Genomic DNA, 24,446 nt, shown 5'->3' with positions numbered 1-24,446 from the left:
CTAACAGGGAAAAAAAAAAAAAAAGCGTGGTTGCTAGTGGTAGTAAATTTAGTACTGTTTGTGTGCTTGGAGCATGCTGTTAGCCCAGGATGATTGGTCATCCCCTCAATGACAGGTGCTTAAGCAGAATCTCTTACTGACATGCTAAAGTCCACTTTAGTTGTTCTGTTCATCATTTTACACAACACTGGAGAAAATCAGTTTGAATGCTGCATGTGGCAAAACAGGAAGGAACCTGTGCTGTGCATTTACTGAGCATTAGTACTGGAAGCCTTGCTTTTAGAAAATCCCAAATGAGATTCCAAAACTAAATAGGACAAGTAGAGTGAGAAACAAAATGCAACAGGTTCTTTTTTGTTTGTACTGGGATTTGAACTTAGAGCTTGAGCCACTCCACTAGCCCTTTTTTTGTGTTGGGTATTTTTGAGATAGGGTCTGGCAATCTATTTGCCTGGGCTGGTTTCGAATCATGATCCTCCTGATCTCTACCTGAGTAGCTAGGATTATAGGCGTGAGCCACCAGCACCTAGCAGGTAGGTTTTTTATAACCAAAGATTCAATTATGGGAGGTGTCCAATTGTTACTCTTACTATGAAAGGATGCTATGGGTAAAAGTGTGTCTTGCTTGAGGCAGAATGGAACATGAAAAACAAAGGCTGAGTCAAGAAACCTAGCAGTCAGTAGGTCTCACCAACAGAAAAATTTGATGCAAAACAGTTTGTGCTGGAGGTTTGAACATCATTAAGGAAGAAATCACTGGACTCTAGAGAGAAAGTCAGTCTTAATTGCCAGGAAGTTGGGGTAGGTTAAGAGATTTTGCTAAGATCAAGCCATCTTTTGTGTTACAAAAACAAAAGCAGACAGTTCGTGCTATGGGAAGATTGCCTAATTTTAGTCCTGCTTTATGTCCAATCATTTCCCTTTCTCAAATAGGTTTGGTTCACCAGGGGTATTGGGAGCATGATTTTACGTTGTGCTGGGGATACCAAGCAGTATTAATTTTATTCAAAGAATTCATGCAAAAAGGCTATGTAATTTAACTACCAACTGAATATTTTTCATTAGTGCTCACATAGATGTGTATTAATCTTACTAAAATTAATGTGTATTTTAGTGATACAGTGATGAAGCAGAACTTCATAAAATGTCTAGCTTGTTGTCAGTGCTTAGAGATATCATGAAGTCCATCCAAACTTACCTATTCTGAAAGATAATTCTTTGGAAAAGTAGGGAATTTTTATGGTAGCCTATATTAGAAGCTAACAATAGTTTTGGGCCTAATTTGTCTTGCTGGCTGTGTATATGGGCTGTGAACTAAGAAAGGTTGTTGCACTTTTAAGTGGCTGAAAAATTAAGAATGCAGTTTATGACACATGAAAATTATATGAAATTCCAGCTTAGGAAATTTTATTGGAACACAGACTCCACCAGTTGTCTTTTGTGTGCTACAACTGAATTGATCAGTATTTTGAGACAGAGATTGTAACCCACCAAACTTGAACTGTTTCCATTCTGGAAAAAGGGTTTGGCCCCTCGCCTAGCATAAATCCTGAGTAGTAGTTAAAAGTGTCAGTGTGCAATGTGCATGCATACTACGAAATAGAAGGTTGGATGATTAAAACTGTTTTACTTAGCTACTGTTCATTGTTGATTTAAAGGGCAACTTAGAGCTAATACAGTTTCAATGAAATTTGTGCTTATTGGGGCTTTGGTAACAAAACGTCCTAGGATTTTGTGACTCCTGTGCTCCCTAGTGGGTTATTGTAAGGTTTGCTTTCAAAAATAAATACTGAATCTCGGCCAAGGGAGGCCTCTATTATCCCAGGGGGTCAGAGGCTGAAGGTTGCCCACACCTGTGCAGAGGCTATCAGGTCCTGCTAAGGCCTGGCAAAGGCTAGCCACGTCAGCACTCATTTCTATTCCCTTTGCCGAAGCCCAACAGTCAGAAGACACTGGGCTCAGAGGGACCCGCCCTCCTTTCCTTCCATCTCACCGGGTCTCTTCATGACGCCGCACACCTGGCACTCTCCCGGGGCTTGTTCTGGTCCCAGCTGCTTTTTCTAAATCCCACAGGTTGGATAAACCAAAGAGGGCGGGATTAGCTGATTAGCTTCAGCAGCCAATCCGGGCTCGGCGCCGTGACCAGCCAATCGGGCTGGGCCAGTTGGGGTTTAGCCAATCGGGCTCGACCAGGAAGACCTGAGTCAGTCGCGTCCAGCCGTGGTTGGCGTTGCGCGGCCCCCCTCCCCCATCCCGGGGTCCTGGTAGTGTTCGTTGGTCCTCTGGGAAGCCCTGGGAATCTGCCCCCTCAGCAATGGGGCGGCAGTGGGGGCCCTCCATGAGGACGGCCGAGCAGGCAGGTTGCGTTGTGAGTGCTTCCCGGGCTGGGCAGCCTACAGCGGGCTCGTGGAGCTGCAGCGGAGTGATCCTCAGCCGTAGTCCGGGCCTGGTGCTGTGCCATGGGGGAATCTTCACTCCTTTCCTACGGGCGGGCAGTGGGTGCCTAACCGCGGCAGCCACCGCCTTCCTGCCTGGTGACAGTTGCAGCGACGACCTGCGCCTGCACGTGCAGTGGGGCCCAACGGCCGAGAGTCCCGCGGGTCGCGCGGAGCTGGGCCGTCCGGGATTGTGCACGCCCCAGTGTGCTGGTCTCGAGCCTGGCCCGTCCAGCAGTCCCCGCGGGCGGCCCCTGCAGCCCCCGCGTCCGGCCGAGCTGCTGCTGCTGCTGAGCTGCCCTGCCTTCCGGGCCCACTTTGTGCGCCTCTTCGGAGGCGAGGCAGCCGAGCACTGGCACTTTGTAAGTGCTGCACCGGACGACGAGGTTTCGGAAGAGGAGGAGGAGGATCAGCTGAGAGCGTTGGGCTGGTTCGCGCTGCTGCGTGTGCACCCGGGCCAGGAGGCCGAGGAGGAGCGCGGGCCGGCAGTGGCCGTGGCGCCTCTAGGGACCGTGCCTAAGGGCGCGCCCCTGTTGGCCTGCGGCTCCCCATTCGGGGCCTTCTGCCCGGACATCTTTCTCAACACGCTGAGCCGCGGCGTGCTCAGCAACAGCGCCGGCCCACTGCTGCTCACGGATGCGCGCTGCCTGCCGGGCACCGAGGGAGGCGGCGTGTTCGCGGCGCGGCCCGCGGGGGCGCTGGTGGCGCTGGTGGCCGCACCGCTCTGCTGGAAAGCCCGCGAGTGGGTGGGCCTCACGCTACTCTGCGCCGCCGCCCCGCTGCTCCAAGCTGCCCGTATGGCTCTCGCCAGCCTGCCTCCCGACTCTGCTGCCCTGGCCGCCCTCCTGCCGCCCGAGGTGGGCACCCCGCCGAACCTGCTTCTGCAAGTCCCTGGGCCTCCGTGGGCAGCCGCGGCCATGCTGGTGGAGTGCGGCACTGTTTGGGGCTCCGGAGTGGCCGTGGCGCCCCATCTCGTGGTGACCTGCCGGCATGTGGCCCCTCGGGAGGCGGCCAAGGTCCTGGTGCACTCCATCACCCCCAAGTAAGGCCCACGGGCTGTCCCCTTCCACGATCTCATGTGTGGATCCAGGCCTTCCATCTTGAGGATTGTGGAGGCCTTTCTCCTCTGGGCCTGTAGTGTGGGTAGAGACCAGGAACCCTCCCCTCATCCTTGACATCCAGAAACCCTGTGAGGGAATCTGGATCTTCTGCCAAGCTCCAAGCAGCTCTGGAATTGGGATCTGTGAGGCTCTGGGCATGCAGGACTGGGTATCTTTATTTCCCCCTCACTGCCTGAATTCCTTCTAGGCAGCGTCTCTGTCTCCTAGCTCTGCAAGGAGACAACCCTCTAAGTCCTTTTCCAGAAATTCCTTACCCTGCTCCAGGTGGTGGTGACAGCCATGGGATAATGAGACGGGCTTGCTAATCTTACTCAGTTTATCCCCTAGAGTTTAGCCAGAGCCGTCCTTCTGGATGAAAATTTCAGATGCAGGGTTCTAGATTGTGGGGTTAGGACTTAGGCAGATAGATGTATTGTAAACAGTCTTTGGGTGGCTCCAATGGGCATCCAGGGTGGGACTTTATAGAGTCATTTGTCCCCTCTGCAGGGAAAAGCACCCTTGCCCTCCTTTACTTGCACTTACTGTGGCAGTGGACCAGCGGCCTTGGTTTCCTGGCTTGGATTTCTACCTAGCATGTTCTGTTTCCTTTGCAGCCCCAGGTGCTTAAGGCCAAGGTTAAACAGTATAGCAGCTTGGTGTTAATGCCTGATCTTCCCCTTATGTGGCTCAACACAGCCTTGCAGCCTGGGATTTTCCAGTCTCTCTTCTGAATCCTGGAGGATAGCCTAGTCTGGCTATCCAGCCTGGCTTTGCCATAGAGTTCCCACAGGTGGTCAAAAGGACAGCCATGACTTTATAGGGGAAACTGACAATGAGAATGGCCCTGTGGTTGGCTTCCAACTTCTCCTGCTCCAATCTTGCTCCTAAGGAAACACCAGGTCTGCTGGAAACTATACTCCTGCAGATTATAGTAGGATGCACTGTGTGAGCTTGGGCAAGTCACTTGTCTAAGCTGCCTCCAAATGAGTTAACATGTAAAGTCTTGGACCAGAGCCTGGCACATAGTATGCTATGGAAGTGCTAGCATGGATATAGATAAGGACCAAGAAGAGTAGAAACACATCATGCCTTCCCACCAACTGGCAGGATTGTTGGAGGTATCAGTGAGGCAGTGAAGAAAAGTTCTTTGGTGTCCTCTAGGGTCCTCAGTTGCACCATCTAAAATGGGGCTGATAACCAGTGCCTAGTTCATAGGGTTATGAGGGTTAAATAAAATGACATCTACAACCATCAACACCAGGCCAGGCCTCCCATGCACGCTAGGTGTCAGGTGCTCATTATCATGGTGAAGCACAGGAAACTGCATAAAGGTACACTACAGTTTGTAAAGCATGCTTAGGTAAGTGATATGCTCAGAGCTGAATGACTGGTAGGTTTCAAGGCTGACACCCAGATCTTTGAAGGTCAAGTCCATGACTTTTACTGTCACTCTCATCTCCTTGCTTTCTCTCTAGTGCTGAAGGGTTCGAAAGCTAGCCTGCCATTTGCTTCCTTTGCTCCCAGGAGTGTGGCGATCTGGGGATGCGTGGTGTTTGCCACCCAGGAGACATCTCCCTATGACATAGCAGTGGTGAGGCTGGAGGAGGACCTGGATGGTGTCCCCATACCTGTGCCTGCTGAACACTTCCATGAAGGTAAAGACAAGGGGCACAATGTGAAGAGGGCCTGTCTGGGTTATCTTCCTTCTCATGGGCACTCTAACCATGCCAGACCAGGTGGCCAACTCCCTGCCCCACCCCTACTGAGTAAATGAGTCAGGGTGGCACTGTGGAGGTCTTACTGAGGCCTCCCTATGTGCCAGCCTGCTCCTGGTGCTGGGGCAGGTGGAGTAACCCATGAAGACATGTCCCCTCCCCAGGACCAGCAGCAGTGTGGTGTCGTGGTGCTGGACCGTTAGGGTTCCTTATAACACTTCCAGCTGGTCAGAGGAGTGTGTGGCACTTTGAGGCTCCAGTGGCATGATTTGGGTAAAAGGCTTTGAGATGCTGCAATATAAGTACTGGATGTGATGAAGAGATCAGGCCCTCTGGATGGGCATCACTCCTCTGCTGCCCTTGCACAGAGTACTTAACTATACTCTGTCTTGGTTTCCACATCTGTCAAATGGGGCTGCTGCACCTTGCTCCTGGGCATGGTGAGGACTGGGTGAGATGTGCCTGTACAGCATTAGCCTGTGCCCTATCCTGTACTTCAAGCACTTGGGGAAGGAAGGTGGGGCTCCTTTGTAGCCACTAGCACCATGTCCTTTCACCAAGAGGCTTATCAGTCCCTGGTGGAGATTAGTATTAATCCCACAAACATGAGCACTTTTGTGTGTGACAGGAACCCCAAAAAGTGACTGCTAGGTCTAGCAAGGAGCAAGGACTGGAGACCAGCCTGATGCTCCAAAGGCGCAGTTAAGCACATGTGTTGCTGGAGTGCTGGAGTGTACTGGGTGGAGTTCCCACCCTCTTCCTGCAGGGGCCATATAGGGAAAGGCTCCTTGTAGGTAGTGTCTAAGCAGAAACTCAAAGGGTAGAGGGGGTTGGACCTTTGGAAGAGGTGGGGTGAAGGTGGGGGTGGGAGTGAGTCACATCAGAACGGAGTCCCCATCTATACCCTTCTTCCCTCCCTGGCAGGTGAGGTTGTCAGTGTGGTGGGCTTCGGCATCTTCGGCCAGGCCTGTGGGCCCTCGGTGACCTCAGGCATCCTGTCGGCTGTAGTGCAGGTGGATGACACCCCAGTGATGCTGCAGACTACATGTGCTGTGCACAGTGGCTCCAGTGGGGGACCCATCTTCTCCACCCACTCAGGGGACCTCCTTGGTAACCAGCTCCATGGCCCTCCCAACTTTTCCCTTGCAAAGCCTCAATCCCACCAGCAAATACTCTGTGGCCAGCCTGGGAGGACCCTCTGTCTGGGAATGTGGTGGATCTTATGTCCATATTTACTTAGCCAAGGTTTTCAGGCTGTTCTGCCTCTGAAGGTGTAGAAAGGAGGACAGTGAGCTGGGAGGGGAGAGATCTGGGCCCTGGGCCCTGGGCCCTTCTCTGCCACCAGTCCACTGCATAACCTTAGGAAAATCTCTTAATGTCGTTTGGTCTATGAAGTCAGGAGTTGGATTAACCCAACGGTCACAAACTCAAAAGTCCGCAGAAGCTGGCAGGTGAAGTAAATGAAGAGCAAGAGAAGACTACAGTCTCGGAGGTCAATGGGTGGGCATTGCTCAGCTATAGCAGATTGTGGTCATGAAGGAAAGTGGGCCTAAAATGTCACAAGAAGCTGCAAACTTTTTTTTAAATATGTGGTTAAATTTCTTTCAATTTTTAAGTTTTTGGTAACTCAGTTTTGTTTTTTTTTTTTAATTCAGTATAGTGCTAGGAGCTGGGTGCTGGTCTGGTGGCTCACACTTGTAATCCTATACTGGGGAGGCTGAGATCATGAGGCTTGAGGATTGCTGGAGGATAGTCTGGGCAAATATTTCTCAAGACCTCATTACAAAATAATCAAAGCTAAATGAACTGGAGATGTGACTCAAGTGGTAGTGCACCTTCTTTGCAAGTGGGAAGCCCTAAGTTCAAACTCCAGTCTCACAAAACCCAGATGGATAAGGTATAACTTAGTGATAGAATACTTGCCTAGTATGCACAGGGTCTGGGTTTGATCCCAGCATGAAAACAAACATAAAAAACCAACCCTTCCCCCACCCCCAAAAAATTAAAAAAAAATAGTCTGTTTCATTAGCAAAGCAAATTGCATCCAATTGGATGTAGGGCTGTATGTACAGCATCACTTGGCTTGTGGTAACCTTCATTATTTTTACCTTTTATTATTTCTAACTTTTTTCTTGTATAGTGAGGTCTGTAGTCTATTTATTTGTTCAACTCTAGTACACAAACCTATACCCCTGTGAGCAACAACTCTAGCAAGTAGAATATAGTGCTCGAGTGCCCCTGTGCATGTGGCTTTTTTTTCCCCTTCTTAGTGCTTAAGATCAAACCCAGGGCCTTGTGTATGCTAGGCAAGCACTCCACCACTGAGCTATATCTCTAGTCCCAGGTGTTTTTGGTTTTAGCCTTAAAGCACCTAGTCAAAAAACTGGAACAATATAGAGAGGATTAATATAGCCTCTGTGCATGGATGTCACACAAATTCATGAAGCATTCCATATTAAAAAAAAAGTGCTTAATCAAAGCAGGGAATAGTGGTATACACCAGTAATCCCAGCACTTGGGAGGCTGAGGCAGGAGGATTGAGAGTTCAAGGCCAGTCTGGGCTACATAGGGAGACTCTGTCTCAGACAACCAACAAAACAGAACTGTTCAGACAAAACACTGCTTTCTAAAGGTACTTCAGGTCAGCTTCTCTCCCCTACTTCAGTGTGGTTGTTATTCAACATTCACTTGTCACAATTTTTCCCATATCCACTTTTCCCCTGTATCCTAGTTGACAGATTTGTGGACACAGAAGTAAATATAGATGTGTACACATAAGTTAGTATACACACACAAATTCTGTATCTTTTAGTTCTGTCCACTGAGAAAGGCAAAGAGCAGTGACACTCTAGTTGCAGTGAGCATACTTACATACCTAGAGTCCAAGAACTGGTAGATTCTAGGACTGGAACACAGAGAATCCAAGGTGATCCAGGAGTATCTTGTCCCAGAAAGAAAGTGCTAAAGGCAAAAATGATGGGGTTATGTCAAGTTGTCAGGATCAAGAGTCAACCCAAAGGAGCTACTCTGAGGATAGGTCCAACAACAAAACAGGTAGCAAAGAAAAGAATGACTGTGAATGAGTCCACCCTTATATAAATAACTGAGTAAGTTTAGAAATGGAGATAAGTGAAAACTTGTTTATAGAATTATAATTAATGTAGAAGAAGAAACAAGGGAAATAGGAAATCACTCTTAACACATTAGCACTGGCTACTGACATATCTAAATGGACAGGTGCTAAGATTGGTGTGCAAAAGTTAGGTAGAAGCAATATTTGTATAATGTCAGAATATTTTCCCCAAAATACTTAGTGCTTATAAAAGGAAATACTAAATTTTTTGTGGAGAAGCCTGGCAGATACCAGCTTAGTCAAATGATCAAGGTTAACATCACAAGTACTATATGTAAGGGCTGAGGTTTGTGGCTCAGTGGTAAAGTGCTCACCTAGCATGTCTGAGGCCTTGGGGTTCCATTTCAGCACCAGGAAAAAACAAAACAAAACAATTATTATGTATAAAGGCCAGGTCACACCTGTAATCTTAGCTACTCAGAAGAATTGAGGTTCAAAGCCAGCCCAGGCAAACAGTTCTCAAGACCCTGTTGAAAATACCCAGCACAAAAAAGGGCTGGTGGAGTGGCTTAAGAGGTAGCATGCCTGCCTAGCAAGAGTGAGGCCCTCCAAAAAAACCCCAAGTATTATGTATAGATAATCAGACTCCTGATACTATACACTATGAAGGACACACTTCTGTGGGTATCTTCCCAATAATGCAGAACTCAATCTAATCATGAGAAACACGTATAAACCCACATGGAGGACCACTGACAAAATAACCTCCTTGTCCTCTCAAAGTGTCAAGGGCACAAGAGATGGAAAAGCATGAGGAACTGACTCCAGATTAGAGGGGATTTAAGAACACATGGCAGTGTAATGTGGGGATCCTGGAACAGAAAATCATGAAATCCAATCAAGGTCTGTACTTTGGTCAGTAGTATTGTACCAAAGGTAATTTCTTGGTTTTGATAAGTATTGCATGATGACAGATTTTGTCATGGGGAAAGCTGAATGAAAGACACACAGAAATGATGTTTAGCTACAGCTTCTGTAAGTGTAACATTATCTTAAAAAAACGTGTCTGTGGGTCTGACTTTGTTTATTCATTCAGCAAGTATCTGATGAGGGCCTACTCTGTGCCAGGCACTGTTCTAGTTGCTGGGGAGACTTCATGAACAGACATAAGGTCCTGCCCTTGTGGAAAGAAGTAGAATCAAGTAAGTGAACTGGAGAGTTAGATCTGGATGGTGGCCAGGAGACAGGCCAGGAAGAGGGCAGTGTGAGGAGTAGGTGTCCATGGCAGAAAGCTTAGCATCTGTCACTGCAGGTTTCAAGGCCCCAGTAGGCTTAGGGGCTCCTCTCTGCACCATTCATCTCCCTGCCCCTGGCTCACGTCTTTTGTTCTCTGACTTCTCAACAGGCATTGTCACCAGCAACACCCGCGACAATAACACAGGGGCCACCTACCCCCACCTAAACTTCAGCATTCCCATCACAGTGCTCCAGCCAGCCCTGCAGCGCTACAGTCAGACTGGCGACCTGGGTGGCCTCCATGAGCTGGACCACGCCACTGAGCCAGTCAGAGTGGTGTGGCGCCTGCAGCGGCCTCTACCCCAGGCCCCTCGGAGCAAGCTGTGAGGCTGTGTCACCCTTTGAGGGGGAAGAAGGACCATTTTATGCATTAGGAAGTGATGTTGAGGTGGTGGCAGTCATCAGATCGGGGTCCAGCTCCAGATAGGACATGCCTCAGCTGGCCACCACCCTTTCTTCACCCACTGACTGCAGTGTGGGCTCTGGGCCCAGGACAGACTTCTCTGTACTGTGGGGCCCAGCTGGCAGCCTGTTTTGGGGTGCTTTCTTGAGCCCTGATCTGTCGGTCCCCCAGCACTAGACTGAGCTGTGTGTTTCCTTTCTGGGGATTCCAGTCCAACTGCACAAAAGCTCTAGTTTTGATAGGCAAATGTGGGAAGGCAGGTCCAGCCCTGGTTGGGCATCTAGTCCCCTGATGGCTACTGGTCTCCTTGAGCAGCTTCCCTGGGACCTAGCCTCTGATATGCCTCTCTGCAGTCTGAGCTGGCAGAAGACAGGCTTGCTCAGAGCACAGTGACCCTGCTCTGAAGCCCAGAGACAAGGGGCGGACAGGAGCAACTCCCTGTTGTGCCATATCAATGGGCAGCTGGGTCCCTGGAAGCCCGGATGCCTGGGCCTTCACTCTGACACAGTGCCTTCATTTTCCAGCCCATAGCCTGAGTCTCAGGAACCTTGAGGGGGTGGGGGTGGGGTAAGCATGTGTGGTTAGGGCCTGGGAATAAACACAATGTACTGGTCAGCCTCTGTGCTTCTGTGTATCAGCTTCTTTTTCTCAGGTGCAATTGGGAATAAGCAAGCACCGGGCAGAGAAACATGCGCTTTCTATGCTGCTTCTCAGTAGCATTTCATCACATGGGGTGCTTTACTGGCAGGCTGGCCCTAGTAGCTGTACACACCATCTCTGCTGCCTGGGACTTGTGGGTTCTGGAAGGTAGAGGTCTTGGCCTGGTAGCAGATGTATACAGAATGCCTAGGATGTGGTGAGGTCTGCTCTGGGCCCCAGGTGGGTGTGAGTTAGGGAGTTCAAAGATGAATGAGGAGGGCTGGGATTTAGCTCAGTGCTTGCCTAGCATTTGTGAGGCCTGGAGTTCCATCCCCAGTACTGTAAAGAACCAAAACAAGAAAGGGTAATAAGTCAGAGCAACCCCCAGGAACTAAGACCAGCTCTGAGGGGGGTATGCCCAGGGCCCTGCACACGTAGGTGGGTCCTTGAGAGGATTTTCTCTAGCCCATTGAATGCCACCTAGGACATGGCAGGGGGTTAATCCAAGCCAGAAGAGTGTTGCCCAGGAGTGCTTTGTTTCTAACATGTTTGTTGAGTGCCAACTCTGGGCAACCACAAAATACTCTTTCTTCTTACAGATTAGGTCCAGAAGGCAAAGTTAGTGTGAGAGAAGTCCTACCAACTTCAGTTTGCCTTCATTGGTTGGGGCAGGGGGAGGGGAGGATTTATTCCAGCATGTGGATACTGAGTTGCTTTGGGCTATTCTGGGGAGACTGGTTTGTCAGTCCATTAACGCAGTGAACAGAGCAGTTCTGTCTAAGGAGAATATGTTCAGAGACCCAGAGAGGGGACCAGGAAGGCTTTATCAAGGTGACTCAGGTGATAAGCTGTCAAAAGAGAGTTCAGGTATACCCAGTAGACTGTTAGTGGGAAGGGTGTTACAGGTTGAGAGTAGCAAGAGGTGGGAGAGGGAAGTTGAAAACGCTTGTTTTCAGAGTGTTAAGTAGAAGATTAGAAAGGAGTGAGACAGTTTCAGGAACCAGTTACACTGGCCTTGGTGAGAGAGAAATAGCTAAGGCGGGATGGGTGGATAAGGGAAGGTCAAGCCCCACAAGAGGTGGAAGTGGCTGGATGTGGGGCCAAGGCACAGAGAGAGGAAGGTCCAGTTAGTGTCTGGATTTCTGACTGGGATAGTGATGGGGTGGCTACAAGTGTTGGGGGGTGGGGCATCAGGTAGAGAGGTTCTGCAGGCTGTTGAACAAGATGAGTTAGAATAATGCAGAAAAAGATAAATCACAGTAAAGTGCCTGCCTAGCAAGGCTGAGACCCCGAGTTCAAATTCAGTACTGTAAAAATAAATAAATCCCCCATTTCAGTGACTTAAGAAGATAGAAGTTTATTTATTGATCAGAGTCCAAAGTAGTATCTGACCAAGAAGGAAAGATTAGTTCTTGTGCAATAGTGATTTTGGGACCCACGCTCCTTCTCGCCTATGGCTCTGGTGTTGGTTCTGGGACCCCAGATTCCTCTGCCAAGTCCTCTGTACCTGTTTGGTATATGGGTGAAGAAAGGAGAGGATATTCCTGCCTCATTCATTCACTCAGTGACTCATCCATTCATTGATGCTTTTTGTCTTTTCTTCCCCTGCTCTGTCTTTAAAAAAAAAAAAGTGTATTTTAAAACAATTTCAGACTCAAGAAAAGCCCCAGGGATCCTCATATACCACTCAGAGACCCCATCCAATTTCAACAGGCTCTCCAGTGACACTCTGTAACAAAAAGATCTAATTTGGGGTCAGATTGTCATGTTTCTGTTCTCCCTTGACTTGGGACAGTTTCTCAGTCTCTCTGAGTTTTTCAAGACCATATAAATATACTGCTCTGCATTCTCCTTTCACTTACAAGGCTGAGGATCCATTGGTGTTTCCTATCTGAATAACTATACTGGTCACCAAGTGATAATTTCCTATTTCATCTTTACTCTTACCTTACTAAGGTGGTATTCTATTGTAAATAGGAGTTTTCCCTTCTTTCTGTATCTGTGTGGATTCATATTTTATTTGGTGGGTTAAAATCCATCAGTATTATTTATTTTGATGCTCAAATTGCTCTACATCTGGCCAGTGGGAGTTCCTTCAAACTGGCATCTTCCTATCATTCTTTGGATACTTCTTTCATGACAAAAGCATCCAGGCACCTTTGTCCTTTTCCTTAAATCAGTTGTTTCCCCCAGGATTCTTTTGAATGGAGAATGGCGTTTGGAAGCCAAGGTCTAGGCACTGGGTGTGCTTGCTGTACTGGGTGTGCTGCTCCAAGGCCCTCTGTGTGGACACACACTTTTGCATGTATATTTACTTTTCTCTCTCTCTTTCATCAGTCACAGTTCATATGAATGGTTCCAATTTGGACTCAGTTTTACAGACTTTCCCCTTTCCTATGCTTGCTTCTGTGAGAGGAGCCTGGTTCCATAGTCTCATTATAGTCACGTCTTTGCTTCATCATCTGTACTTAGCCAATTTCCTGAGCTCCCTGGGCAGTCCCAGCCACCTTGCTCTGATGCCCTTCCTGCTTGGGCCACCATGGCTGCTCTACCAATGCCTGCTCAGTGACTTTTTTTATTCATTGGGAAGAGGGAAGAAAGCCACCCTTACTTCTTACCTGCTTCAGCTCTGAATTTACACCTACCTCTTGCTTGCAATTCCTTTGATGAGAACTTGTTCTCATCCCAAAGCATGGAGGGGTTGGGAAATGCAGTCTCTGGCTGGGCAGATACCCTGGGACAGACCTACATCATGGAGTGGGACAATCATCTTTGATGGACAGCTGGTTGGTTCTGCCAAGCTGGGTCTGCTTTTTTGAGACAGCATCATACTGTATAGCCCAGGCTGGCCTTGAACTCAAGATCCTCCTGTCTCAGCCTCCTGAGTGCTAGGATTACAGGTGTGAACCATTATACCTGGCAGCTTTCGTGTGACTTTTTGACTAGCAGGGAACAAAGACTTACTCATGTTACCTAAATAAGACAGAGCACAGTGTTTGCACCCTCCTGGACAGGTGCCAGAGAACTGGCTGGAAAGGTCTGAGAGCCACAGGAAGGGATGATAACATAGCACCCGTATCTGCTTTGCTCCCTCCCTTCTGGTGCCATCTGCTCCCTCAGTCTCCATCCTCATTGCTGCAGTTTGCACTTGGTTGTCACACCTTTCTGTCCTTCCTCTCCCATGACGTTTTTCAGTTCTCGTGCTTACACATCTCATGCTCAGGTTGCCTACATAATTGCCCAAGAGAACAAATGGCTAACTAGGCCCACCCATTTTCTCATGCCCTGCTACATCTGGGGCTGCCCCTTCAAGGGAGCTGTGGGCATGATGGTCTAGTTAGAGTAGGAGACAATCTATACTGAAGTCTGGGCTACAGATGAAGGTGGGTGCTATCTGCCATTGCTGCAGGAGTAGGTGGAGTGAAGGGCCAGGGCCATCAGTGGTTAAGAGACTGGGGAAGAGGGAGGGTCTACAAGGGAATTAAGTAATAAGCAGAGGCACAGAGAGATCTAAGACCTAGATCACTGAGGCAGACACTAGCTTTGCACCAAAGCTCATTTTCTGCTTTATACTTTGTTTCCTGGCCATGCTCACACTTAGGCGTGTCCATGCATTCCAACTCATGCAAGAGTAGAAGGGAGGTGAACCATGTGTGGGCCTGGCCTATAATAATCTACCTGGCTTTCTCTGAGCAGTTACCATCCCACCCTTGGTAGGAATGGAGGCAACCCCTAAAAGAGCTTCTGGAAGCCATTGTTGCAGAGGGTAGAGCCTGGTTTCTAAATGACTATGTGACTAAGACAGCCTCATTAACCAGGACATGAGCCTGGAACTGATACCCCAGCACTTCTGTTGCTTTCGAGTCATTACATTTTGGGGTTTATTTGTCACAACAGCAGAATATATCCTCGCTAATTTAGTCTTTTCCTGCCTGAGAGCACATGTTGAGGGAGAGAATAAAACAGGGTCTCTCTCTGTCCTTTGAGGCTTAGGAATTTAGCAGGCACAACTATGGAGAAGGAAAACATTTGCCGGGCTCTTTAGAGTTAATGGCTGCCTCTTCTCCAAGTGAGGTTAAGGCCTAATGAATTGACATTAATCCCTTGGCATTCCCTAAGCCCTTGGGGCAGCAGTACAGCTCCCGGCTATCTGTTAGGAATGTCCTCAGGTCTGGCTGAGCCAGTACCTCTTCCTCCTCTTTGATTCTGTGACATTGGACTATCTGCCTGCTAGCTGGATTAATCAAAGTTCTGTGGAATGGACTACCAAGTGTTTCAGCATCCTAACCACCACACCTTCCTGCTACTTCTGGCACTTGGAAGTTGGAAGACAAAAGTCCTCTGTTAGGCAGTTAGCCCTGATTATCAGTTCCAAAGCTACAGACCTAACCGAATGGATAGACAGGAGTGATGGCAAGGAGTTTCCTGTGAACTGGCACAAGAGAGGTTGCATTCAACCCTGCCCTAGATCAAATGCCTCTGTCTGCCAACAAGGTATTGTGTGACAATCCGAAACCTTGATTTTTTTTTTTTAAATATTGAATTATTTTATTTTTTTCTACTCCTATCACAAGGTCTTCATTCCTTTCTCCAGGATGTCATTCTTTTTTTTTTTTTCATTTTTCTTTTATTATTCATATGTGCATACAAGGCTTGGTTCATTTCTCCCCCCTGCCCCCACCCCCTCCCTTACCACCCACTCTGCCCCCACCCTCTCCCCCCCCCTCAATACCCAGCAGAAACTATTTTGCCCTTATTTCTAATTTTGTTGTAGAGAGAGTATAAGCAATAATAGGAAGGAACAAGGGTTTTTGCTGGTTGAGATAAGGATAGCTATACAGGGCATTGACTCACATTGATTTCCTGTGCGTGGGTGTTACCTTCTAGGTTAATTCTTTTTGATCTAACCTTTTCTCTAGTACCTGTTCCCCTTTTCCTATTGGCCTCAGTTGCTTTAAGGTATCTGCTTTAGTTTCTCTGCGTTAAGGGCAACAAATGCTAGCTAGTTTTTTAGGTGTCTTACCTATTCTCACCCCTCCCTTGTGTGCTCTCGTTTTTATCATGTGTTCATAGTCCAATCCCCTTGTTGTGTTTGCCCTTGATCTAATGTCCACATATGAGGGAGAACATACGATTTTTGGTTTTTTGAGCCAGGCTAACCTCACTCAGAATGATGTTCTCCAATTCCATCCATTTACCAGCGAATGATAACATTTCGTTCTTCTTCATGGCTGCATAAAATTCCATTGTGTATAGATATCACATTTTCTTAATCCATTCGTCAGTGCTGGGGCATCTTGGCTGTTTCCATAACTTGGCTATTGTGAATAGTGCCGCAATAAACATGGCTATGCAGGTGCCTCTGGAGTAACAGTCTTTTGGGTATATCCCCAAGAGTGGTATTGCTGGATCAAATGGTAGATCGATGTCCAGCTTTTTAAGTAGCCTCCAAGTTTTTTTCCAGAATGGTTGTACTAGTCTACATTCCCACCAACAGTGTAAGAGGGTTCCTTTTTCCCCGCATCCTCGCCAACACCTGTTGTTGGTGGTGTTGCTGATGATGGCTATTCTAACAGGGGTGAGGTGGAATCTTAGCGTGGTTTTAATTTGCATTTCCTATATTGCTAGAGATGGTGAGCATTTTTTCATGTGTTTTCTGGCCATTTGAATTTCTTCTTTTGAGAAAGTTCTGTTTAGTTCACATGCCCATTTCTTTATTGGTTCATTAGTTTTGGGAGAATTTAGTTTTTTAAGTTCCCTGTATATTCTGGTTATCAGTCCTTTGTCTGATGTATAGTTGGCAAATATTTTCTCCCACTCTGTGGGTGTTCTCTTCAGTTTAGAGACCATTTCTTTTGATGAACAGAAGCTTTTTAGTTTTATGAGGTCCCATTTATCTATGCTATCTCTTAGTTGCTGTGCTGCTGGGGTTTCATTGAGAAAGTTCTTACCTATACCTACTAACTCCAGAGTATTTCCTACTCTTTCTTGTATCAACTTAAGAGTTTGGGGTCTGATATTAAGATCCTTGATCCATTTTGAGTTAATCTTGGTATAGGGTGATATACATGGATCTAGTTTCAGTTTTTTGCAGACTGCTAACCAGTTTTCCCAGCAGGTTTTGTTGAAGAGGCTGCTATTTCTCCATGTATATTTTTAGTTCCTTTGTCAAAGATAAGTTGCTTATAGTTGTGTGGCTTCATATCTGGATCCTCTATTCTGTTCCACTGGTCTTCATGTCTGTTTTTGTGCCAGTACCATGCTGTTTTTATTGTTATTGCTTTGTAATATAGTTTGAAGTCAGGTATTGTGATACCTCCTGCATTGTTCTTTTGATTGAGTATTGCCTTGGCTATTCGTGGCCTCTTGTGTTTCCATATAAATTTCACAGTAGATTTTTCAATCTCTTTAATGAATGTCATTGGAATTTTGATGGGAATTGCATTAAACATGTAGATTACTTTGGGGAGTATAGACATTTTTACTATATTGATTCTTCCAATCCATGAGCATGGGAGATCTCTCCACTTTCTATAGTCTTCCTCAATCTCTTTCTTCAGAAGTGTATAGTTTTCCTTGTACAGGTCTTTCACATCTTTTGTTAGGTTTACACCTAGGTATTTGATTTTGTTTGAGGCTATTGTAAATGGAATTGTTTTCATACATTCTTTTTCCATTTGCTCATTGTTAGTGTATAGAAATGCTAATGATTTTTCTACATTGATTTTATATCCTGCTACCTTGCTATAGCTATTGATGATGTCTAGAAGCTTCTGAGTAGAGTTTTTTGGGTCTTTAAGGTATAGGATCATGTCGTCTGCAAATAGGGATATTTTGACAGTTTCTTTACCTATTTGTATTCCTTTTATTCCTTCTTCTTGCCTAATTGCTCTGGCTAGGAATTCCAGTACTATGTTGAATAGGAGTGGAGATAGTGGGCATCCTTGTCTGGTTCCTGATTTTAGAGGGAATGGTTTTAATTTTTCTCCGTTAAGTATAATGCTGGCTGTAGGTTTGTCATATATAGCTTTTATAATGTTGAGGAACTTTCCTTCTATTCCTAGTTTTCTTAGAGCTTTTATCATGAAATGATGTTGGATCTTATCAAAGGCTTTTTCTGCATCTATTGAGATGATCAAGTGGTTTTTGTCTTTGCTTCTGTTAATGTGGTTTATTACGTTTATTGATTTTCGTATGTTGAACCACCCCTGCATCCCTGGGATGAAGCCTACTTGGTCGTGGTGAATAATCTTTTTGATGTGTTGCTGAATTCGGTTTGCCATTATTTTGTTGAGGATTTTTGCATCAATGTTCATTAAGGAGATTGGCCTATAGTTCTCCTTTTTGGAGGTGTCTTTGCCTGGTTTTGGGATAAGTGTAATAGTGGCTTCATAAAATGTGTTTGGCAGTTTTCCTTCCCTTTCTATTTCGTGGAACAGTTTAAGGAGGGTTGGTATCAGTTCTTCTTTAAAGGTCTGATAGAATTCAGCAGAGAATCCATCAGGTCCTGGACTTTTCTTTTTGGGGAGACTCTTGATTGCTGCTTCAATTTCATTCTGTGTTATAGGTCTATTCAGGTGATTAATTTCCTCTTGGTTCAGTTTTGGATGATCATATGTATCTAGAAATCTGTCCATTTCTTCAAGATTTTCAAATTTATTTGAATATAGGTTCTCAAAGTAGTCTCTGATGATTTCCTGGACTTCCATGGTGTTTGTTGTTATCTCCCCTTTTGCATTCCTAATTCTACTAATTTGGGTTTTTTCTCTCATTTTAGTCAGGTTTGCCAGGGGTCTATCGATCTTGTTTATTTTTTCAAAGAACCAACTTTTTGTTTCATTAATTCTTTGTATGGTTCTTTTGGTTTCTATTTCGTTGATTTCAGCTCTTATTTTTATTATTTCTCTCCTTCTATTTGTTTTGGGATTTGCTTGTTCTTGTTTTTCTAGGAGTTTGAGATGTATCATTAGGTCATTGATTTGGGATCTTTCAATCTTTTTAATATATGCACTCATGGCTATAAACTTTCCTCTCAAGACTGCCTTAGCTGTGTCCCATAGGTTCCGGTAGGTTGTGTTTTCATTTTCATTGACATCCAGGAACTTTTTAATTTCCTCTTTTATTTCATCGATGATCCATTCTTCATTAAGTAATGAGTTATTTAGTTTCCAGCTGTTTGCATGTTTTTTGTCTTTACTTTTGTTGTTGAGTTCTACTTTTACTGCATTGTGGTCAGATAGTATGCACGGTATTATTTCTATTTTCTTATATTTGCTGAGGCTTGCTTTGTGCCCTAGGATATGATCTATTTTGGAGAAGGTTCCATGGGCTGCTGAGAAGAATGTATATTGTGTAGAGGTTGGATGAAATGTTCTGTAGACATCTACTAGGTCCACTTGATCTATTGCATATTTTAGATCTTGGATTTCTTTATTGAGTTTTTGTTTGGATGACCTATCTATTGATGATAATGGGGTGTTAAAGTCTCCCACAACCACTGTGTTGGCGGTTATATATGCTTTTAGGTCTTTCAGGGTATGTTTGATGAAATTGGGTGCGTTGACATTGGGTGCGTACAGATTGATGATTATTATTTCCTTTTGGTCTATTTCCCCTTTTATTAGTATGGAATGTCCTTCTTTATCTCGTTTGATCAATGTAGGTTTGAAGTCTACTTTGTCAGAGATAAGTATTGCTACTCCTGCTTGTTTTCGGGGGCCATTGGCTTGGTAAATCTTCTTCCAGCCTTTCATCCTAAGCATATGCTTATTTCTGTCAGTGAGATGAGTCTCCTGTAAGCAACAAATTGTTGGATCTTCTTTTTTAATCCATTTTGTCAAACGGTGTCTTTTGATGGGTGAATTAAGTCCATTAACATTAAGCATTAGTACTGATAGGTATGTGGTGATTCCTGCCATTTAGTTGTCTTAGTTGTTTGAAGGTTTGATTGTGTGTACCTAACTTGATGTTACTCTCTACTGTCTTGCTTTTTCTTATCCTGTGGTTTGGTGCTGCCTGCCTTTTCATGGTTAAGTTGGGTGTCACTTTCTGTGTGCAGGATCCCTTGCAGAATCTTTTGTAATGGTGGCTTTGTGGTCACATATTGTTTTAGTTTCTGCTTATCATGGAAGACTTTTATTGCTCCATCTATTTTGAATGATAGCTTTGCTGGGTAGAGTATCCTGGGGTTGAAGTTATTTTCATTCAGTGCCCGGAAGATCTCACCTCACGCTCTTCTTGCTTTTAATGTTTCTGTTGAGAAGTCTGCTGTGATTTTGATGGGTTTACCTTTGTATGTTACTTGTTTTTTCTCTCTTACAGCCTTCAATATTCTTTCCTTAGTTTCTGAACTTGTTTTAATGATGATATGTCGTGGAGTAGTTCTATTTTGATCTGGTCTGTTTGGTGTCCTGGAGGCCTCTTGCATTTGTATGGGAATATCTTTCTCTAGATTTGGGAAATTTTCCGTTATTATTTTGTTGAATATATTACGCATTCCCTTCGCTTGCACCTCTTCTCCTTCTTCGATGCCCATGATTCTCAAGTTTGGTCTTTTGATGGAGTCAGTGAGTTCTTGCATTTTCTTTTCACAGGTCTTGAGTTGTTTAATTAATAGTTCTTCGGTTTTTCCTTTAATTACCATTTCATCTTCAAGTTCTGAGATTCTGTCTTCTGTTTGTTCTATTCTGCTGGATTGGCCTTCCGTTTTGTTTTGCAGGTCTGTTTCGTTCTTTTTTCTGAGGTTTTCCATATCCTGGCAGTTTTCTTCTTTATTGTTGTCTATTTTTGTCCTGAGTTCATTTATCCACTTATTCATTGTGTTCTCTCTTTCACTTTGGTGTTTATACAGTGCTTCTATGGTTTCCTTTATTTCTTCTTTTGCTTTTTCAAATTCTCTATTTTTATTATCTTAGAATTTCTTGAGTGTCTCCTGTACATTTTGGTTGACCCTATCCAGTATCATCTCTATAGAATTCTCATTGAGTACTTGTAGTATGTCTTCTTTTAAATTATTCTTGTGGGCTTCATTGGGTCCTTTGGCATAGTTTATCTTCATTTTGTTGGAGTCTGGATCTGAGTTTCTGTTCTCTTCATTCCCCTCTGGTTCCTGTACTAATTTTTTGCTGTGGGGAAACTGGTTTCCCTGTTTTTTCTGTCTTCCCGTCATTGTCCTTGGTGTTGTTACTATCCCTGTACTGTGTGTAATTAAGTATTTTCTAGCTTGTAATAATAACAATGGTAATATTTAGAATGGAAGAATGAGCTGAGATGGAAAGCAAGAAGTTAAAGAAAAGGGGAAAACAAATATACAGACAAGAGGGAGAAAGCAGAACAAGGTATCAGACAAGAGAGTTTCAAAGGTATAAACAGGGCGTGTTAGTGTACTAATCGACAGTAAGCTGAACAGACATTAGAGAGACAGAGAGAGGATTGAAAATCAAAGATAAAAAAAATAAAAAATAAGTAAATGAAAGTAATATCTATGTATAAAAATGAATTAAAATAAAATGAAAAATAGAAAATTAAAAAAAAAAAAACCAAAAAATTTCCAAGTTTATATGCAATGCAGTTTCAGTCTTAATAATTTGGGTGTCCATCTCAATCTCCAGTCCTGGAGTTGGTGCCTCAGATGTTGTTCTGTAGTTGTCTCATCAAAGGGGATGCATAAAGTAGAACAAAACTACACACACACACACACACACACACACACACACACACACACACACAAAGCCCCACCAAGTGTCCCCAGTTCAAATGCAATACAGTTTCAGTAAGTTTTTCGGCTTGCAGGTGTAATTCGGTTGTTCTCTCATCAAAGGTAGGGAGAAAAAGAAAAAAAAGCGTCTGGAGACAGTTCTGAGAGTGGTATCTGCAACTGTGGCTTGCCTGCCTGCTGCTCTCAGCCTGTAGCTGGCTGCGTTATTTATGCAGATCTCTGGGGTGAGCTAGCACTCACCTGGTCCCACAGGCTTTGTTTGCTCAGAGTTCTCCTGTGCGGGAGCCTCTGCTACAGGCTTTCCCCTTTCCAAGCACTGGGAAAGGTGACACTGCCCCCGCGTTGTCAGGCCTGCGTATTTATTTACAGTTCATGTGGGAGGTGGGTCTTCCCCCTCTCCTCTGAAGTTTTCCTCCCACTGCCACTTTCAGAAGCTTTCCTGCTCCTGCTTACTGGGTGGTGCTGCTGCTCCTACCTGCAGCCATGTTTGTTTACAGTTCCGTGGGAAGTGGGTCTTCCCTCCTCTCACAAGCTTCCCCGCTCCTGGTTGCTGGACGCGCACCCCGCTCCCGCCAGAGGCTCTCCGGCCTGCCCGGCTTGTTTATTTACAGTCCCGGGAAGGGTTCCCTTCCCCCAATCTTCAGCACTCAGGGCGCCCCATCCTCTTTCCAGTGTGTCTTAACTGTTCTTATTGCTTATTACTCAGTTTCTCTTTTTTTTTTTTCCCGGGTGGAGGTCAGTCTGTCCAGGGGGCTATGCTGCTCTGGCCCAGGCTTGTCTGTGGGGCTACCGTGGTACCGCGAAGCTCACCTGGTCCGCGTCTTCCCAAGCCATATGGGCGCTGGCCACTGGCGGCCCCGGGGGCCCTCCTCGTTTCTCCGTTTAACGTGAAGTGGAGATTCTCTGCACCGGCTGGACATGTGGGGGGGTCAAAGTTATGCCTTTTCTCGGTGATTATGCCTGCAAAGTGTGTCTCCAGCATCTCTCCAAGATTTCACTATAGGAGGCTCACTTTCTGCTTCCTACCTCTAGCCTCCATCTTCGAAACCTTGATTTTTAAGGCTTGAGACAGATGGGCCATACCAGCCTTGACACATGCCTGAGCCCAGTGCTGGGCCACTCACTTCTCTCCCTCCTCCTCCTGCCTTTGCTTTGTTCTGTGCTTTTTGGAGTCCTCCCCTTTTACTTTGCCAGTTGGATCCTCTTCCATTCAGGCCCAGGCCCAGCTCCTCCAGGAAGTCTTCCTTGACTTACCCAAGCTCTAGTGTCATCTCCCTGTCCCAGGCAGGCTGTAATGTCTCTGTCCACCTCTGTGTCACATGGCAAGTGTCCAGTAAGTTTCTCAGAGTTGCTTGACACCACAAGTGAGACTAGGCTTTGCCTGCTTCATGACCTGTGGCTCCCTTAGGGATGATTTGTTCCTTGCTGAGGGACTTCTGGCTTCAGGGTCATGGTTCCGACCTCTGTTCAAGGCCTCACTCCTCTGCTTTTCTAGCCGAGTGACTTGGCCTAAGTTCGTTAGCCTGTGGAGGTCTCAGTGTCCTCAACTACAAAATGGAGATTACTAACACTTATCCTGCAAGACCTGTGTGAAAAATAAACTTGAGGGGGTGTCCAAAGTATATAGTTTGTGTTCAATATTAGCTATTATTTTTCTAAGACTACTGGTGGGATTGTTTCATCAGAAATGAAAAATATGAGCCTGTGCATGCCTGTGGTCCCAGTTATTAGGGAAGTGGGTCGGAGGATCTCAGTTTGAGGCTGACCCAGGCATAATTAGCATGAGCTCTTATCTGAAAAACAAACTAAACGCAAAAGAACTGGGGGCGTGGCTTAAGTGGTAGAGTACAAGTGGTTCTGAGTTCAAACACCAGGACAAGCCTCCTCCCCCCAAAATCATTCTGGTTGTCAGGGGCTGGGACCAGGGAAGGGAGGAATGGGGAGTGACTGTTAATGGATATGGGGTTTCTTTTTTGGGGGATGAAAATGTTCTGGAATTAGGTGGTGCTATTGGTTGCACAACCTTGATACCACTGATTTTATGTTTTATGGCATGTGGATTATCTTAATTTAAAAATGTTCATCTGGAGCCAGGCACTGGTGGCTCACACCTTAGTCCAGCAAAATGAGGTCTCTGCCCAAAGAACAGGTATAAGGTATCCTTGACTTCTTGGTGTCAGAGTGAAACACCTGCACTACTTTCAGAGTTTGAGGAATAAAAAAATGAAAGCTGCCTGGTTCTCTTGGCTGACACCTGTAATCCTAGTTACCTAGGAGGCAGAGATCAGGAGGATTGAGGTTTGAAGCCAATCTGGGCAAACAGTTTCGGAGACCCTATCTTAAAAAGCCCTTCACAAAAAAAGGGCGGGTGGAATGGCTCAAGGTGTAAGCCCCAAGTTCAAGCCCCAGTACCAAAAAAATAAATGAAAACTTATTTGGCAGTTTGCAAAGCCCAGGACAAATGTGGGGCTTGGTTCAACTGGCAGACCTCATATTTAGCCATAGCCAGTGGCTTCCTAATAGTCCCTGCCAGGCAGGATTAGGACAGACAGGGCCCACAGGCTCTCTACACCCACACTTTGGCACTGGTTTCTCCTTTGTGGCCCAGCAACTTAGAGGAAAAGACAGAGACTTCTATACCTCTGACTACAACCCCTTCTTTGTCCCGCATGTGTGGGCATGCTGAGCTGATAAAAACCAGAATTCCAGAGAACTGGAAGATGCAGTCTGGGCGGTGTGGACAGGTGAGAGGCAGGTGCTTGGTGGGGGACATCACTTCCCCTCACAGCTGGAGATGAGTCCAGGCACTGTGTCTTCTACACGCAATTGGCCACAATATGCCCTCTATCAGGAGTGGGGGATAAAAAAGGTCTTTGACCACAGCTCCGTCTTTTTATTAGCTTATACTCATTGTACAAAGTTAGGATTTTCATTGTAAGATTTCCATTGTACTTTGATTACATTCACCCCCTCTATGACCCTTTCCTACCCATGAGCACAGCTTTTAGAAAAGGTACAGAAATGGCTATCTTGGTGTGAATGTCCACAAAAAGGTGAAGGTGAAGCGT

At 45.7% G+C, this 24,446-nt stretch overlaps 1 protein-coding gene and 1 non-coding gene across 3 annotated transcripts; both read left to right on the top strand.

Annotated features, from left to right (window-relative positions):
- The first annotated feature begins 16 nt into the window (after positions 1-16).
- Tysnd1 (trypsin like peroxisomal matrix peptidase 1) lies at positions 17-11,993 on the top strand. 2 transcript variants are annotated; one of them, XM_020162009.2, is made up of 4 exons: positions 2,172-3,477; positions 5,060-5,190; positions 6,175-6,360; positions 9,729-11,836. In XM_020162009.2, exons 1-4 carry the CDS (start codon positions 2,315-2,317, stop codon positions 9,944-9,946), a joined length of 1,698 nt encoding a protein of 565 aa, XP_020017598.1. In that variant the 5' UTR covers positions 2,172-2,314; the 3' UTR covers positions 9,947-11,836. The 2 variants fall into 2 exon arrangements, with proteins under 2 accessions (XP_073935168.1, XP_020017598.1); XM_074079067.1 differs by lacking the exon at positions 6,175-6,360 and having other exon boundaries at positions 17-3,477; positions 9,729-11,993.
- LOC141425249 (U6 spliceosomal RNA) lies at positions 7,604-7,710 on the top strand. The gene has a single exon (XR_012450330.1). It is a non-coding gene; the product is annotated as a U6 spliceosomal RNA (small nuclear RNA).
- Positions 11,994-24,446: the final 12,453 nt, after the last annotated feature.

This window comes from Castor canadensis, chromosome 7, assembly GCF_047511655.1.
Source record: "Castor canadensis chromosome 7, mCasCan1.hap1v2, whole genome shotgun sequence".
Lineage (NCBI taxonomy): Eukaryota > Metazoa > Chordata > Mammalia > Rodentia > Castoridae > Castor > Castor canadensis.
Note: the sequence above shows the minus strand (reverse complement) of the source record. Positions and strands in the feature narration are given on the sequence as shown.

What these genes read in the sequence shown, in the direction of transcription:
- Tysnd1 (XM_020162009.2), top strand. Translation starts at nt 2,315, where the DNA reads ATGGGGCGGCAGTGGGGGCCCTCCATGAGGACGGCCGAGCAGGCAGGT. An exon ending in TGCTGAACACTTCCATGAAG is followed by an intron (nt 5,191 to 6,174) that starts GTAAAGACAAGG and finishes CCTCCCTGGCAG; the next exon opens with GTGAGGTTGTCAGTGTGGTG. An exon ending in CCACTCAGGGGACCTCCTTG is followed by an intron (nt 6,361 to 9,728) that starts GTAACCAGCTCC and finishes ACTTCTCAACAG; the next exon opens with GCATTGTCACCAGCAACACC.